The sequence below is a fragment of the Triticum dicoccoides genome, chromosome 5B (assembly GCF_002162155.2).
Source record: "Triticum dicoccoides isolate Atlit2015 ecotype Zavitan chromosome 5B, WEW_v2.0, whole genome shotgun sequence".
Taxonomy (NCBI): Eukaryota; Viridiplantae; Streptophyta; class Magnoliopsida; order Poales; family Poaceae; genus Triticum; species Triticum dicoccoides.
Genome location: NC_041389.1, coordinates 391,328,733 through 391,347,140, shown reverse-complemented (window position 1 = coordinate 391,347,140; position 18,408 = coordinate 391,328,733). Strand labels below are relative to the sequence as shown.

At 46.3% G+C, this 18,408-nt stretch overlaps 1 protein-coding gene across 1 annotated transcript; it reads left to right on the top strand.

Moving 5' to 3' along the window:
• The first annotated feature begins 12,332 nt into the window (after window positions 1-12,332).
• LOC119309359 (U-box domain-containing protein 33-like) lies at window positions 12,333-16,573 on the top strand. Its single transcript, XM_037585381.1, has 8 exons — window positions 12,333-12,733; window positions 13,064-13,185; window positions 13,337-13,458; window positions 13,670-13,774; window positions 13,997-14,336; window positions 14,501-14,644; window positions 14,733-15,986; window positions 16,072-16,573. The coding sequence occupies exons 1-8, from the start codon at window positions 12,505-12,507 to the stop codon at window positions 16,279-16,281; spliced, it is 2,526 nt and encodes an 841-aa protein (XP_037441278.1). The 5' UTR covers window positions 12,333-12,504; the 3' UTR covers window positions 16,282-16,573.
• The last annotated feature ends 1,835 nt before the right edge of the window (window positions 16,574-18,408 follow it).

Sequence of the window (18,408 nt, the reverse complement as noted above, 5' to 3'; positions counted from 1 at the left end):
GAAAAACTTTTATTCAAGTATCCTTTCATGCTTTGCAGAATAATTCTACATTATTTCCGATCAACAATATGTCATTCACATATACTTATCAGAAATGTTGTAGTGCTCCCACTCACTTTCTTGTAAATACAGGCTTCACCGTAAGTCTGTACAAAAACTATATGCTTTGATCAACTTATCAAAGCGTATATTCCAACTCCGAGATTCTTGCACCAGTCCATAAATGGATCGCTGGAGCTTGCACACTTTGTTAGCTCCCTTTGGATCGACAAAACCTTCCGGTTGCATCATATACAACTCTTCTTCCAGAAATCCATTCAGGAATGCAGTTTTGACATCCATCTGCCAAATTTCGTAATCATAAAATGCGGCAATTGCTAACATGATCCGGACAGACTTTTAAGCATCGATACGAGTAAGAAAATCTCATCGTTTTCAACACCTTGAACTTTGTCAAAAACCTTTTTCGACAAGTCTAGCTTTGTAGATAGTAACACTACTATCAACGTCCGTCTTCCTCTTGAAGATCCATTTATTCTTAATGACTCACCGATCATCGGGCAAGTCAATCAAAGTCTACACTTTGTTCTCATACATGGATCATATCTCAGATTTCATGGCCTCAAGCCATTTCGTGGAATCTGGGCTCATCATTGCTTCCTCATAGTTCGTAGGTTCATCATGGTCTAGTAACATGACTTCCAGAACATGATTACCGTACCACTCTGGTGCGGATCTTACTCTGGAAGACCTACGAGGTTTGGTAGCAACTTGATCTGAAGTTTGATGATCATCATCATTAACTTCCTCACTAATTGGTGTAGGAATCACTGGAACTGATTTCTGTGATGAACTACTTTCCAATAAGGGAGAAGGTACAATTACCTCATCAAGTTTTACTCTCCTCCCTCTCACTTCTTTCGAGAGAAACTCCTTCTCTGGAAAGGATCCATTTTAGCAACGAATGTCTTGCCTTCGGATCTGTGATAGAAGGTGTACCCAACAATTTCCTTTGGGTATTCTATGAAGACGCACTTCTCCGATTTGGGTTCGAGCTTATCAGGATGAAACTTTTTCACATAAGCATCGCAGCCCCAAACTTTAAGAAATAACAGCTTAGGTTTACTGCTAAACCATAGTTCATACAGTGTCGTTTCAACGGATTTAGATGGTGCCCTATTTTAAAACGTGAATGCAGCTGTCTCTAATGCATAACCCCAAAACGATAGTGGTAAAGAGATATCATAGATCGCACCATATCAAATAAAGTGCGGTTACGACGTTCGGACACACCATAACGATGTGGTGTTCCAGGTGGCATGAGCTGTGAAACTATTCCACATTGTTTTAATTGAAGACCAAACTCGTAACTCAAATATTTGTCTCCGCGATCAGATCGCAGAAACTTTATTTTCTTGTTACGATGATTTTTCCACTTCACTCTGAAATTCTTTGAACCTTTCAACTATTTCAGACTTATGTTTCATCAAGTAGATATACCCATATCTGCTCAAATCATCTTGTGAAGGTCAGAAAATAACGATGCTTGCCATGAGCATCAGCACTCATTGGATCGCATACATCGGTGTGTATTATTTCCAATAAGTCAGTAGCTCGTTCCATTGTTCCGGAGAATGGAGTTTTAGTCATCTTGCCCAAAAGGCACGGTTTGCAAGCATCAAGTGATTCATAATCAAGTGATTCCAAAATTCCATCAGTATGGAGTTTCTTCATGCGCTTTACACCAATATGACCTAAACGGCAGTGCTACAAACAAGTTGCACTTATCATTATTAACTTTGCATCTTTTGGTTTCAATATTATGAATATGTGTATCACTAAGATCGAGATCCAATGAACTATTTTCATTGGGTGTGTAACCATATAAAGTTTTATTCATGTAAACAGAACAACAATTTATTCTTTTACTTAAATGAATAACCGTATTACAATAAACATGATCAAATCATATTTATGCTCAACGAAAACACCAAATAACACTTATTTAGTTTCAACACTAATCCCGAAATTATAGGGAGTGTGCGATGATGATCATATCAATCTTGGAACCACTTCCAACACACATCGTTACTTCACCCTTAACTAGTCTCTGTTTATTCTGCAACTCCCGTTTCGAGTTACTAATCTTAGCAACTGAACTAGTATCAAATACTTAGGGTCTGCTATAAACACTAGTAAAGTACACATCAATAACATGTATATCAAATATACTTATGTTCACTTTGCCATCCTTCTTATCCGCCAATCACTTGGGGTGATTCCATTTCCGGTGACCAGTCCCTTTGCAGTAGAAGCACTTAGTCTCAGGCTTAGGACCAGACTTGGGCTTCTTCACTTGAGCAGCAACTTGCTTGCTGTTCTTCTTGAAGTTCCCCTTCTTCCTTCTGCCCCTTTTCTTGAAACTAGTGGTCTTGTCTACCATCAACACTTGATGTTTTTCTCGATTTCTACCTTCGTCAATTTCCGCATTACGAAGAGCTTGGGAATCGTTTCCGTTATCCCTTGCATGTCATAGTTCATCATGAAGTTCTACTAACTTGGTGATGGTGACTAGAGAATTCTGTCAATCACTATCTTATCTAGAAGATTAACTCCCACTTGATTCAAGCGATTGTAGTACTCAGACAATCTGAGCACATGCTCACTAGTTGAGCGATTCTCCTCCATCTTTTAGCTATAGAACTTGTTGGAGACTTCATATCTCTCAACTCGGGTATTTGCTTGAAATATTAGCTTCAACTCCTGGAACATCTCATATGGTCCATGACATTCAAAACGTCTTTGAAGTCCCGATTCTAAGCCGTTAAGCATGGTGCACTTAAACTATTAAGTAGTCATCATATTGAGCTAGCCAAACGTTCATAACGTCTGCATTTGCTCCTGCAATAGGTCCGTCACCTAGCGGTGCATTAAGGACATAATTCTTCTGTGCAGCAATGAGGATTTAACCTCAGATCACGGATCAAATCCGCAACATTGCTACTAACATTTTTCAACACAATTTTCTCTAGGAACATATCAAAATAAACACAGGGAAGCAACAACGCGAGCTATTGATCTACAACATGATTTGCAAAATACTACCAGGACTAAGTTCATGATAAATTTAAGTTCAATTTAATCATATTACTTAAGAACTCCCACTTAGATAGACATCCCTCTAATCCTCTAAGTGATCACGTGATCCAAATCAACTAAACCATGTCCGATCATCACGTGAGATGGAGTAGTTTCATCGGTGAATATCATTATGTTGATCATATCTACTATATGATTCACGCTCGACCTTTCGGTCTCCGTGTTCCGAGGCCATATCTGCATATGCTAGGCTCGTCAAGTTTAACCTGAGTATTCCGCGTGTGCAAAACTGGCTTGCACCCGTTGTAGATGGACGTAGAGCTTATCACACCCGATCATCACGTGGTGTCTGGGCACGACGAACTTTGGCAACGGTGCATACTCAGGGAGAACACTTCTTGATAATTTAGTGAGAGATCATCTTATAATGCTACCGTCAATCAAAGCAAGATAAGATGCATAAAAAGATAAACATCACATGCAATCAATATAAGTGATATGATATGGTCATCATCATCTTGTGCTTTGTGATCTCCATCTCCGAAGCACCGTCATGATCACCATCGTCACCGGCGCGACACCTTGATCTCCATCGTAGCATCGTTGTCGTCTCGCCAATCTTATGCTTCCACGACTATCACTACCGTTTAGTAATAAAGTAAAGCATTACATCGCGATTGCATTGCATACAATAAAGCGACAACCATATGGCTCCTGCCAGTTGCCGATAACTCGGTTACAAAACATGATCATCTCATACAATAAATTTCAGCATCATGCCTTGACCATATCACATCACAACATGCCCTGCAAAAACAAGTTAGACGTCATCCACTTTGTTGTTGCATGTTTTACGTGGCTGCTACGGGCTTAAGTAAGAACCAATCTCACCTACGCATCAAAACCACAACGATAGTTTGTCAAATAGACTCCGTTTTAACCTTCGCAAGGACCGGGCGTAGCCATACTTGGTTCAACTAAAGTTGGAGAGACAGTCGCCCGCAAGCCATCTCTGTGCAAAGCACGTCGAGGGAACCGGTCTCGCGTAAGCGTACGCGTAAGGTTGGTCCGGGTCGTCTCGTCCAACAATACCGCCGAACCAAAGTATGACATGCTGGTAGGCAGTATGACTTGTATCGTCCACAACTCACTTGTGTTCTACTCGTGCATATAACATCAACATAAATAACCTGGCTCGGATGCCACTGTTGGGTTTCGTAGTAATTTCAAAAAATTTCCTACGCACACGCAAGATCATGTGATGCATAGCAACGAGGGGAGAGTATTGTCTACGTACCCAACGCAGACCGACTGCGGAAGCGATGACACGACGTAGAGGAAGTAGTCGTACGTCTTCTCGATCCAACCGATCAAGCACCGAAACTACGGCACCTCCGAGTTCGAGCACACGTTCAGCTCGATGACGATCCCCGGACTCCGATCCAGCAAAGTGTCGGGGAAGAGTTTCATCAGCACGACGGCGTGGTGACGATCTTGATGAACTACAGCAGCAGGGCTTCGCCTAAACTCCGCTACAGTATTATTGAGGAATATGGTGGCAGGGGGCACCGCACACGGCTAAGGAATAGATCACGTGGATCAACTTGTGTCAACTTGTGTGTCTTTGGGGTGCCTCTACCTCAGTATATAAAGGAGCCAAGGGGGGAGGGGGCGCCGGCCAAGAGAGAGAGGCGCAGGAGGAGTCCTACTCCTACCGGGAGTAGGACTCCCCCCCCAATCCTATTCCAACTAGGATTCCCAAGGGGGAAAGAGGGAGAGGGGTGGCCGGCCACCTTTCCTAGTCCTAATAGGACTAGGGAAAGGGGGGAGGCGCGCAGCCCCCTTGGGCTGCCCCTTTCTCCTTTCCACTAAGGCCCATGATGGCCCATATGGCTCCCGGGGGGTTCCGGTAACCTCCCGGTAACCCGGTAAAATCCCGATTTCACCCGGAACACTTCCGATGTCCAAACATAGGCTTCCAATATATCAATCTTTTATGTCTCGACCATTTCGAGACTCCTCGTCATGTCCGTGATCACATCCGGGACTCTGAACAACCTTTGGTACATCAAAATGCATAAACTCATAATATAACTGTCATCGTAACCTTAAGCGTGCGGACCCTACGGGTTCGAGAACAATGTAGACATGACCGAGACACGTCTCCGGTCAATAACCAATAGCGGGACCTGGATGCCCATATTGGCTCCTACATATTCTACGAAGATCTTTATCGGTCAGACCGCATAACAACATACGTTGTTCCCTTTGTCATCGGTATGTTACTTGCCCGAGATTCGATCGTCGGTATCCAATACCTAGTTCAATCTCGTTACCGGCAAGTCTCTTTACTCGTTCCGTAATACATCATCTCACAACTAACATATTAGTTGTAATGCTTGCAAGGCTTATGTGATGTGTATTACCGAGAGGGCCCAGAGATACCTCTCCGACAATCGGAGTGACAAATCTTAATCTCGAAATACGCCAACCCAACATCGACCATTGGAGACACCTGTAGTACTCCTTTATAATCACCCAGTTACGTTGTGACGTTTGGTAGTACCCAAAGTGTTCCTCCGGTAAACGGGAGTTGCATAATCTCATAGTCATAGGAACATGTATAAGTCATGAAGAAAGCAATAGCAACATACTAAACGATCAGGTGCTAAGCTAATGGAATGGGTCATGTCAATCAGATCATTCAACTAATGATGTGACCTCGTTAATCAAATAACAACTCATTGTTCATGGTCAGGAAACATAACCATCTTTGATTAACGAGCTAGTCAAGTAGAGGCATACTAGTGACACTCTGTTTGTCTATGTATTCACACATGTATTATGTTTCCGGTTAATACAATTCTAGCATGAATAATAAACATTTATCATGATATAAGGAAATAAATAATAACTTTATTATTGCCTCTAGGGCATATTTCCTTCAGGCATGAGCTTGGAAAACTAGTTTCAGCTCTTCGAACATCTCAAATGCTCCGTGATGCTCAAAACGCTTTTGGAGCCCCGGTTCTAAGCTGTAAAGCATGCCGCACTGAACGAGGGAGTAATCATCAGCGCGAGTTTGCCGAGCATTCATAATGTCTTGGTTCTCTGGGACGGGAGCGTCACCTAGCGGTCCTTCTAGGACATATTGTTTCCTGGCAGCTATGAGGATGATCCTCAGGTTCCGGACCCAGTCCGTATAGTTGCTGCCATCATCTTTCAGCTTGGTTTTCTCTAGGAACGCGTTGAAGTTCATGTTGACATGAGCGTTGGCCATTTGATCTACAAGACATATTTGCAAAGGTTTTAGACTAAGTTCATGATAATTAAGTTCTAATCAAATTATGAACTCCCACTCAGATTAGACATCCCTTTAGTCATCTAAGTGTTACACGATCCGAGTCGACTAGGCCGTGTCCGATCATCACGTGAGACGGACTAGTCATCGTCGGTGAACATTCTCATGTTGATCGTATCTTCCATACGACTCGTGTTCGACCTTTCGGCCTCCGTGTTCCGAGGCCATGTCTGCACATGCTAGGCTCGTCAAGTTAACCCTAAGTGTTTTCGCTGTGTAAAACTATCTTACACCCGTTGTATGTGAACGTAAGAATCCATCACACCCGATCATCACGTGGTGCTTAGAAGCGACGAACTGTAGCAACGGTGCACAGTTAGGGGAGAACACTTCTTGAAATTTTTGTAAGGGATCATCTTATTTACTACCATCGTCCTAAGTAAACAAGATGCATAAACATAATAAACATCACATGCAATTATATAGTTGTGACATGATATGGCCAATATCATATAGCTCCATTGATCTTCATCTTCGGGGCTCCATGATCATCTTGTCACCGGCTTGACACCATGATCTCCATCATCGTGTCTTCATGAAGTTGTCACGCCAACGACTACTTCTACTTCTATGGCTAACGCGTTTAGCAATAAAGTAAAGTGAGTTACATGGCGTTCTTCAATGACACGCAGGTCATACAAAAAATAAAGACAACTCCTATGGCTCCTGCCGGTTGTCATACTCATCGACATGCAAGTCGTGAATCGTATTACAAAGAACATGATATCATACATCACAATTCATCATTCATCACAACTTCTGGCCATATCACATCACATGATCAATCGCTGCAAAAACAAGTTAGACGTTCTCTAATTGTTGTTGCATCTTTTACGTGGGTGCAATTGGGTTCTAGCAAGAACGTTTTGTTACCTACGAATAACCACAACATGATTTTGTCAACTTCTATTTACCCTTCATAAGGGCCCTGTTCATCAAATCCGCTCCAACTGAAGTGGGAGAGACAGACACCCGCCAGCCACCTTATGCAACTAGTGCATGTCAGTCGGTGGAACCGGTCTCACGTAAGCGTACGTGTAAGGTTGGTCCGGGCCGCTTCATCCCACAATACCGCCGAAGCAAGAAAAGACTAGTAGAGGCAAGTAAGATGACAAAATCCACGCCCACAACAAAATTGTGTTCTACTCGTGCAAAGAGAACTACGCATAGACCTAGCTCATGATGCCACTGTTGGGGAACGTTGCAGAAAATTAAAATTTTTCCTACGGTTTCACCAAGATCCATCTATGAGTTCATCTAAGCAACGAGTCGAGGGAGTGAGTTTGCATCTACATACCACTTGTAGATCGCGTGCGGAAGCTTGCAAGGTGATGATGGAGTCGTACTCGACGTGATTCGAATCACCGATGACCAAGTGCTGAACGGACAGCACCTCCGCGTTCAACACACGTACGGGACGGGAGACGTCTCCTCCTTCTTGATCCAGCAAGGGGAAAGGAGAGGTTGAGGAAGACGCTCCACCGGCAGCACGACGGCGTGGTGATGGTGGAGAAGCAGTACTCCGACAGGGCTTCGCCAAGCACACAACGGAGGAGGAGAGGTGTTGGGGAGGGGAGGGCTGCGCCTTGGAGGGTGGTGCGGCTGCCCTCCCCTCACCCCTCTATTTATAGGGAGAAGGGAGAAGGGGGCCGGCCCCTCTAGAACCCATCTAGAGGGGGGCGGCGGCCAAGGGGAGAGGGGGAGAGGGTGGCTTGCCCCCCAAGCCAAGGGGGCGCCCCCTCTAGGGTTCCCCCCCCTCAACCCTAGGCGCAAGGGCCCAAGGGAGGGGGTGCGCCCAGCCCACCAGGGGCTGGCTCCCTGCCCCACGCAGCCCATGTGGTCCCCCGGGAGGGGTGGCCCCTCCCGGTGGACCCCCGGAACCCTTCCGGTGGCCCCGGTACAATACCGGTATGACCCCGAAACTTCCCGGTGCCCGTTTGACAACTTCCCATATATAAATCTTTACCTCCGGACCCTTCCGGAGCTCCTCGTGACGTCCGGGATCCCATCCGGGACTCCGAACAACATTCGGTAGTCACATACTAGTCTTCCTAATAACCCTAGCGTCACCGAACCTTAAGTGTGTAGACCCTACGGGTTCGGGAGACATGCAGACATGACCGAGACGCTCTCAGGTCAATAACCAACAGTGGGATCTGGATACCCATGATGGCTCCCACATGCTCCTCGATGTTGTCATCGGATGAACCACGATGTCGAGGATTCGATCAAACCCTGTATACAATTCCCTTCGTCAATCGGTACGTTACTTGCCCGAGACTTGATCGTTGGTATCCCAATACCTTGTTCAGTCTCGTTACCGGCAAGTCACTTTACTCGTACCGTAATGCATGATCCCGTGTCCAACACCTTGGTCACATTGAGCTCATTATGATGATGCATTACCGAGTGGGCCCAGAGATACCTCTCCGTCATACGGAGTGACAAATCCCAGTCTCGATCCGTGTCAACCCAACAGATACTTTCGGAGATACCTGTAATGCACCTTTATAGTCACCCAGTTACGTTGTGATGTTTGATACACCCAAGGCACTCTTACGGTATCCGGGAGTTACACGATCTCATGGTCGAAGGAAGAGATACTTGACATTGGCAAAGCTCTAGCAAAACGAACTACACGATCTTTTATGCTATGCTTAGGATTGGGTCTTGTCCATCACATCATTCTGCTAATGATGTGATCCCGTTATCAACGACATCCAATGTCCATAGTCAGGAAACCATGACTATCTGTTGATCACAACGAGCTAGTCAACTAGAGGCTCACCAGGGACATATTGTGGTCTAAGTATTCACACGTGTATTACGATTTCCGGATAATACAGTTATAGCATGAACAAAAGACATTTATCATGAATATTGAAATATAATAATACTTTTATTATTGCCTCTAGGGCATATTTCCAACATTTTGATGTACTGAAGGTAGTTCAGAGTCCCGGATATGATCACGGACATAACGAGGAGTCTCGAAATGGCCGAGACATAAAAAACGATATATTGGACGACTATATTTGGACGTCGGAATGGTTCCGGATGAGTTCGGGCATATACCGGAGTACCGGGAGGTTGCCGGAACCCCTCGAGAGGTATATGGCCCTTATTGGGCCATAGTGGGAGAGAAGAGAGGGAGGCATAGGAGGGGGTACGCCCCCCTCAAGCCCAATCCGAATTGGGTGGGGGGCCGGCCCCCCCTTTCCTTTCCCCTCTCCCCCCCTTCCTTCCACTCCTAGTCCAACTAGGGAAGGGGGGAATCCTACTCCCGGTGGACAATTTGTGGCAGATCTGAATTTATACGATGGTAAGAACTTACTTCGCCAATGATTGTCAACCGATGAATTCTTTTTTGGAATGTTAGGTAACACTTGTTGATGAGCTTACCATTCCATCACATCAAGACAAATATGTATTGTGAATAATGCCCGATATTAATGCAACATCCAACACCTTTTCCAATTTCTTGTAAGTAGCTGCACTGCTTCAAATAATTGATGGGCAGGTCACAAGAATAGGGATGGTAATGGTGTTTCATTCCCGGCTAAGATCTGTCAAGAATTTTAGTTCTTGGACTTCATTTCATGGGTTTCCTGCTGGTGCTACAAGCTTTCATCATGGTCAATGCTCATGGAGGTATGTCAATGTTGTGTTGCTCCATGTATAAAAAAAAACCAACCATGCAAGACGACTGCATGTAATAGAGAAAAGGAAGCCCATGTCCAGAAAATTTAGCACAACAACGACGACAAAGATAAAGCTGCATGTTAATGTTCCCTTGGGAGAAAAGGAAGCCTACTTCGGCCCCATTGCACACCGAGGAACAAGAACGCAAGAAAAAAATAAGTGCAAAATATAATAAAACCAATGGGTTACTTATCTTGAATTTTTATGGGAAATGATAAGGATACACTAGTAGATTATGTGTTGTTTATAATTTCAAACCTCTATATGATGCTCCCTTGGGTTAGAGGTTTGAGCTGAAGATAATCAAGTTGCTTGATTTATGTGCTGGAAAGTGTTCCATCATTCCCTTAGCCTGATAACACATTATCTTGCTGAAGTTTTTTCTATGCTTTCCAATGGGTGAATGTCCAGATTTGTAATAGCCAATGTTTTCAACGTGTGAATGCCACATTCTCTGTCGGGCCATTTACATTTCAGCCCCTAACTCGAACCACCTACTCACATTTACCCCTAAAAAAATCGTGTGCTCAAATTTGCCCCTCTCCTATTTAGTGTGGTTATAGAAATGTCTTTCCGTATATTTTCCGTCCGGTCAAAGGCCTTTGACCGTTAGATTTTTCTATACGCGCACTTAACAGTCAAAGGCCTTTGAATGGACGGAAAATGTATGGAAGGGCATTTCTATAATCCACTTAATGGAAGAGGGGTAAATTTAAGCACATGATTTTATTAAGGATAAATCTGAGAGTGGGCGCAAAATAGGGGCATAAATGTAAATGTCACTTCTTTGTCCGGTGCTGGACCTATGTATTCACATCTTTTCTTGAAGTAGCTTGGGTCTATTGTTGTTGTTGTTGTTGTTGTTGTTGTTGTTGTTGTTATTATTATTATTATTATTATTATTATTATTATTATTATTATTATTATTATCATTATTATTATTATTATTATGTATCACTGAGAACTGTATAGACGAAAAATAACTTACATGTTTGCCGCTCCAATATATTTGTAACTTTTTTCATATTTATTATAAAAGTTAAAAATAGAGGGTGCGGCTACGCGCACCATCAATGATCTAGTCAGTTTTATTATGGTGATCGACTCCTTCCACATTGGTAGTTAGATTTCAGATCTAGTACACAATACTCCTAATTCTCCCAGACACGTCATCGCTGACATCAGAGCTAGTGTAGCTTTTTTCTATGTAATGTTGGTGTCCTAACAACTAAGTTCAGCTTATTAGTTTAGTTTGCTGCTAGCTGGAGTTAGAGTATCATTAAGTATTTATATTTCAGTTTGTCTAATTCACATTTAGATGTTTTTTTAAGAATGTCACATCTAAACTCTCACAAATATATAATGCAGCAACAAGAAATAAAAAAAAAAGAAAAATCACAAATAGAATGAACATCAGCGTAAATGTGACATAATTATGTCACATCTAGATGTGTCCTAGACACACCCTTTATATTTCTTATAAGCACTTAACTTCGTCCAATGCGACCATCATTTCAAGCGCTAGGATTAGAAAACTAGACCACCCTTCTGGTCCTTGCTCATGTATCGGTCATGCAGGGACACATGTCATTAAGAAGGTCTGATTGGCAAGGGCCTTAATTGCCACAGCTTCGATGTTTAGTATATGAGGCAAGTCGAAGCATATTCACATTAGGTTCGTGGCATATCCCTTGTACGGAATAGTCAACGGGGTTCATGACGCGCCTTGATACTGGCATGCTAATTTCCCGTACATATGTGCTCTGCTCCAGCGCTTCGTTCACGCATGATGTATGTGGGATTCATGTGATGCAGACCCAAGATGTATCATGTATGTGGTGTATTCGATGGATAATTTCCTTGTCAAAACTTGGAGATGCATGTGTGTACGGTGTAGCGACGTTTGGCCCTTGTTGCACAGTTTGGAATGGGTGCAAGGCGAGTTCAAACCTAAGCAGCGCCGGGCTGCTGGTGAGGAGCAGGTCTGGTCAACATGATCCACCTACCCAGAGTCCAGCTAGCTTAGCTAGCCCCGAGATAAAGGTGCCCGGAATATCCCTCCATGCGGGCCCGCCTGCCAGAGGCGCGACCGTCTTCCAACTGCTTCCGATTGGTGTTGTCCTTGTCTCTCTTGTCTCCTCTTCCTCCTGCAGCTACCTTTGGCTTTTAGGTGCAGGCAGCAAAGTAACTAGTTCCAGTCGCACTCCAGGAAGATGTAGAAACTAGCCTACCTCGGTGTCCCTCTCCCTCTCCCGCGTCGTATCCGTATCATCGCTCCCGCCCAGAGAAGGAAGATCGATCAAGTGAGCAGCTCATCGACCGATCAAGCAAGGAGGATCATTATGGCGGAGGCAGGCGGCGTTGGTCGCAGCGGCGAGGATGATGAGGACGGGGAGGAGGAGCGCGGAGGGGGAGCGGCCGCGGCGGAGGTGCAAGTGTACTGCGCGGTGGGGAAGGAGGCGGGGAGGGAGTGGAGGGCCAACCTGCGGTGGGTGCTGGCCAACTTCCCCCGGAGCCGCCACCGCCTCGTCCTCGCCCACGTCCACCGCCCGCCGCACCGCATCAACATGAGTAAGCACACGACCTGTTTACCTCTCCTCCCAAAGTACCGTACTATATTATCTTCATTTCGCCAAGCGCAGTGCGCTCAAGCTCCAATCAAAAGCTCAAAACTCCCTGCACTGAAAAATTACACGTACTGCTAGAGTTTTTTAGGAGGTCAATTTCTCTTCTGACCATTTTAGTTGTCTCCTGTTCGCTTCATGAAACTCTAGGTCACTTTGTTAGTACAGTACCTTTTTTGTTTCTTACACTTTTTGTGCGTCGACGAGGAATCTCGTGTGTGGCATCGCCGGGCGCACGTACGGGCTGACGACGACCTTGCCGCTTGTTTGATCGCAGTGGGGGCGTGGGTCCCAGTGAGCCAACTTGCGGAGCACGAGGTGGCCGCGTACAGCAAGCTGGAGGAGGAAAGGGCCAGCAAAGCCCTCGACGTCCTCATCGACATCTGCACAAGTCAACGGGTTCGTTCCTTCCTTCCTTCCTTCCTTCCTTCGTCCACACCAACTCCTCCAGTCCTCCTCCCTTCGTTTCTTCTGATGATGAGGCGATCCTCATTCTGATCCCCGCCACGGCCGAGACGCTGAGCTGAACGGTCGCATTCGATCGGAGCAGGTCCACGCGCGCAAGGTCATCGTGTCGGGGGACGACGCCGCGAGGGGCCTGGTCCAGCTCATCGACGACCATGGCGTCGCCGAGCTCGTCATGGGCGCCGCCGCTGACAGGGGATACACCAGGTACCCGCCCACCTACCTACCACTCTCTTTGTCCTGCGGTAGGTTCACACTTCACACGTAGCATGATGAGAAATCCAGCATTTCTGCTACCTCTAGTGTCAGTGTGCGTGTGCGTGTGGATGCAGAGATGATCGATACAAGTTATTAGTATTTCCTAGCTAGATCGATACATTGTATTGTGATTGTGATGGATATGGTGTGTGGATGTTAGGAAGTTGCGGGCGCCGAAGTCTAAGAAGGCAGTGACAGTGCAGCGGAAGGCCAACCCCTCCTGCAGGATCTGGTTCGTCTGCAAAGGAAACCTCATCTGCACTAGGTACATATATATGTCTTAACATCTTGATGCCTTTCAGTCCACTGCTTCACATAGAGTTTGCCTAGAAAAATGCTGTTTGATAGAGAGAGGACCGACTAACAGAACAGACCAAAATCAGTAATAATACCACAAATCATCGGATGGGTTTTAATAGAAAGTATACTTAGTAAATTAACTGGCACATTTCATGTTGTTAATGCCATCTATCTGGCCTTCACTCAGGGAGGTCAGTGAGGAGCTGAACAGAGGAGAGCCATCCACGGCTAGCAGCAGCCCCAGATCGGTCGCTTCCGACTACTCGAGATCGAAATCGTCGCCGCCGCGCCTAACGCCCCACGGGGACGGTGACGGCGAGCTGTTTGGGATGCACCACGACTCGCCCGATCCGATGGTGGAGGCGTCCGTCCGCCGGACTCCGAGCAGGGACGACAGTGACAATGCCACGGATCACAGCCTCGAGGATTTCGGTCATGAGGGAGCCGCCGAAGGTGGGTTGTCAGCTGTCGTGCAGTTACTGCAAGATGTCGAAGAAGACCCGCCGACGCCTTCGCACGATGGTTCGGTATGTGCAGGCATTTCAAACGAAGATATTTTTTTTTAATCTGAACAACAATGTGGTGAAATTTCCTAGAAAAACAATTTACTGAAATTTTAAAAATTTATGTGCTACGATCGTGTGATCATGTCGGCGTGGTATAAACTGTTCTTGTATGATGGTTTTGTCAGGAAGAGGCTGGCGACATGGAAGATGCTTTGTACGAGAAGCTCAGAGACGCGATTATGGAGGCCGGGAGCCTCAGGCACGAGGCGTACGAAGAGGCTCGCCGGCGGCAGAAGGCCGACCGTGACCTGGCCGACGCGTCCATGATGGTAAGTTTCTGAATACAGTAGGTACGATTGCTTTGCTTCGATCAACGAGTTAGATTCTCGACTATCATCTGATTTTGATTGGGTGCAGGCGAGGGACGCAGAGAGCTCCTGCCATGGCGAGGCGAGACGCCGGAAGGAGATGGAGGAGAGCCTGGCGAGGGAGCGCGCGGCCTTGGAGCAGGAAAGGCGGGAACTCGACGCCATTCTCGTGAAGATACGGGAGGTTGATGAGCGCAGCGCCGAGCTTGAGCTCCAGATCACCGACTCAGGGCGCGTGATGAGCGAGCTCGATGTCAGGATGTCGGAGTCGTGCTCTGTCCTCGACGCGCTCAGGCGGGAGCGCCGAGGAGAAGGGCCTGCAGCTGACGAAGAATCCATGCCTGCGGTGGACGATGGTGATCAAAGTGTGAGTTGCTTGCGGCTTGGTTTGTCGGAGCTGGAGGAGGCGACAGATCGTTTCCACGAGTCTGCCATGATAGGAGGCCCCGGTGCCGGCAGCCGCGGCCGCGTGTACAAAGGGAGCCTCCGCGGTATGAGCGTCGCCGTCAAGGTGATCTGCGCCGACGTCGCCAACGAGGCGCGGTTCGGTCGTGCAGTGGACGCCATCGCCAGGGCGAGGCACCCAAACATTGTCGCGCTCGTCGGCGCGTGCCCGGAGGCGCGCGCCGTGGTGCATGAGCTCGTGCCGGGCGGGAGCTTAGAGGACCGTCTTGGGGGAGAGGCGCCGCCACTGCCGTGGCACGCACGGTGCGGCGTCGCGTACCGAACCTGTTCAGCCCTGGCCTACCTCCACTCGACGGCAACAGTGCATGGCGACGTCCGGCCAGCGAATATCCTTCTGGAGGACGAGTGGTGCTCCTCCAGCAAGCTCGCGGGCCTCGGCATGCCTGGTCTCGTGGAGCCGCCACAGCTCCCCGGCAGCCTGGCGCTGGCGTATGTGGAGCCGCGGTACCTGGCGACGGGGGAGCTGACCCCGCAGTGCGACGTGCATGCGCTGGGCGTGGTCCTCCTCCGCCTGGTCACGGGCATGCCGGCGTTCGCGGCGAAAAAGGCGGCGCAGAAGGCCGCCGACGGGAGCACGCCCTGGCACGAGGTGGTCGACGCGAGTGCCGGAGGGTGGCCGATGGAGCGCGCCACGGAGGTTGCGCTCCTCGGGCTGAAATGCTGCGACGCGGTCGAAACCGGAGGGCCACGTCGCCCGGCCGAGCTTCTGGATGAGGCGCTGAGCGTGCTGGAGGCCGCGACGGACGCCACGCCGGGGAGGACGTGGTCGTCGCTCTCGGCGTCGACGGCGTCCGACAACGGCGGCGCTCCGTCCTACTTCCTCTGCCCGATACTCAAGGTATGCACATGCGCATTCGATCATTTACATGCGCGCGGCTTTCCGAAATGATGCGCGGTGATGAATAACTGATGTGCGCTCGCAGGAGGTGATGAGGGATCCGCAGATCGCCGGCGACGGGTTCACCTACGAAGCGGAGGCGATGAAGGAGTGGCTGGGGAGCGGACATGACACGTCCCCGATGACCAACCTCAAGCTTCCCACCGAGGAGCTCATGCCCAACCACGCACTCCGCGCCGCCATACAAGAGTGGCGACACACAAGACCTAGCACCTTCCATCGGTACCAATGGTAGATGAGAATTAAGATTGTTCCAACCACGATTAGCATTTACTCCCTCCGTTTCAAAATAGATGACTCAACTATATACTAACTTTAGTACAAAATTGGGTCATCTATTTTAGAACGGAGGAAGTAGCATGAAAACTTCCCGTTGTGGATTTTTGGAACCTGATGTAGGCGCACCCGATTAACCCCCAAAAAGGAAAGAATAGGCAGAAAAAAAATGTAAAACTTTGTAAGGAACAAGCATTGTCTAGTGTATCGCCAATGTGTAAAGTTTCGTGATAAAATGACTTTGTTGGCAAAAAAGATAATATTTCAACTACAAACTGTATGAATAGTAAGCTTAATATAGTGTCGGTTTTGTTTTATTCGTTCAAAATGCCATGAAAGTCATTTTGTCGTGAAACTTTGCTAGGGAAGAGTTTTTTCTCTATTGATCATTATTCTATTTATTCTTCCGTACTTCGATCGAGATATTAGACATAGAATGCCACTCTTTAAAAAGGAAAAATAGAGTAATCAGCTGTGATACGAAAAAAACGAATCCTTTTGTAGCTCATCATTTATTGGCAAAGATAGAAAATGTCAATAAGAAGGAAGAGAAAGAAACAATAGTAACATGGTCCCAGGCATCTAGCATTCTGCCCATAATGGTTGGCCATACAATCGCGATTCATAATGGAAAGGAACATATACCTATTTACATAACAAATCCTATGGTAGGTCGCAAATTGGGGGAATTTGTGCCTACTCGGCATTTCACGAGTTATCAAAATGCAAGAAAGGATACTAAATCTCGTCGTTAACTGAATTCTGAATAGAAAGATTAAGAAGAAAAAAAGATTCAAAATAAAGTAAAGGCGGGGAATAACCTTATTTATGACAAGTTTCAAACTAGTAAAGTATATCCCTAGAATAAAGAAGAAGAAAAGTGGGCTAAGGAAACTCGCAAGGAAAGTTCCAACCGATCATCTACTTAAGTTCGAGAGAGTTTTCAAAGCACAAAAATGTATCCCTATGTCTGTTTTCAACGCACAAAGAGTTCTTGACGAGATTCGCTAGTGTTACTACGAGGAAATTGTTATGATACTGAACCTCATGCCCTATCGAGGGACACAGAGTTTCTGCTCCCGAGCTCATTTGAGCTCGGGTGAAACAGTAAATTCAAAAAAAAATAAAAAATTCCAAATTATTTTTGGAAGAAACATGACAAAAAATTTAAGTGCATGCAAAAATTCGTCATGGAATCACATTCCTGTAAGGCGTGGCAAAAAAAAACAAATTCAGTGCTAGAACATAGAACTTTTGTCAATGTTTTTCCCAAAAAAATGGATTTTTTTAATTTTTTTCACCAAGCTCATTTGAGCTCGGGAGCAGAAACGCACTTTCGCCTATCGAGCATCTTATCCCATCTTAAAGTTGGTTTATTCGGCAGCCGCAAATGCTACTCATTATAGGAATTTCGACAAAGTGAATTTATTTATTACTAAAGCCGAAGTTAGTAGGAGTACTATTATGAAGAAATTCAGACCTCGAGCTCGAGGACGTAGTTTCCCCATAAAAAAAAGCATGTGTCACATAACAATTGTACTAAATATAGTAAAGAAATCTAAATAACCTTTAGATCCTTTAGATCCATCTAAGATTTCGATTCCCTAGGTATTCTCTACCTACCCACCTGTGTCGGTTTCGAGTACAGGTACCCTTTTGTTGAAGGTCGTTCGAGCTTTTCCTGGGAGTATGACATCAGTTACATACTTCAGTGCCTGGTATGAGCCTCGTGGAGAAGCAATCGCTAGTCCACGGGGCTCATACTTCAGCGCTGCAGTGCTCGATACTCGGACCTCAGCTCGAGGCATTTTCTCTACCCCTTCTTACCCTGAAAAAGCAGGGTCACCTTGTGTCCTTAAACCTATAACCATCTTTCGGCTAACCTAGCCTCCTCCATCCTTCCGTACCAACAAGGGGTAGTACAGGAATATTGACATGTTATCCATCGACTAGTTAGTTTAGAGATCGTATAAGAATTTGGATAGATTTACCAGCTTGTCGGTCAAGTCTTATCTACCATATAAATAGGGCCAACCCCTCTCAATAACATAGAGAAGAATATTGTTGTTTACCTCTATCTACTTTC

Excerpts from the sequence above, each read along its gene's own strand:
- LOC119309359 (XM_037585381.1), top strand. The coding sequence starts at position 12,505 with ATGGCGGAGGCAGGCGGCGTTGGTCGCAGCGGCGAGGATGATGAGGAC. Across the intron at positions 14,337-14,500 it reads CGCCTTCGCACGATGGTTCG|GAAGAGGCTGGCGACATGGA; the intron begins GTATGTGCAGGC and ends TGGTTTTGTCAG. Across the intron at positions 14,645-14,732 it reads TGGCCGACGCGTCCATGATG|GCGAGGGACGCAGAGAGCTC; the intron begins GTAAGTTTCTGA and ends GATTGGGTGCAG.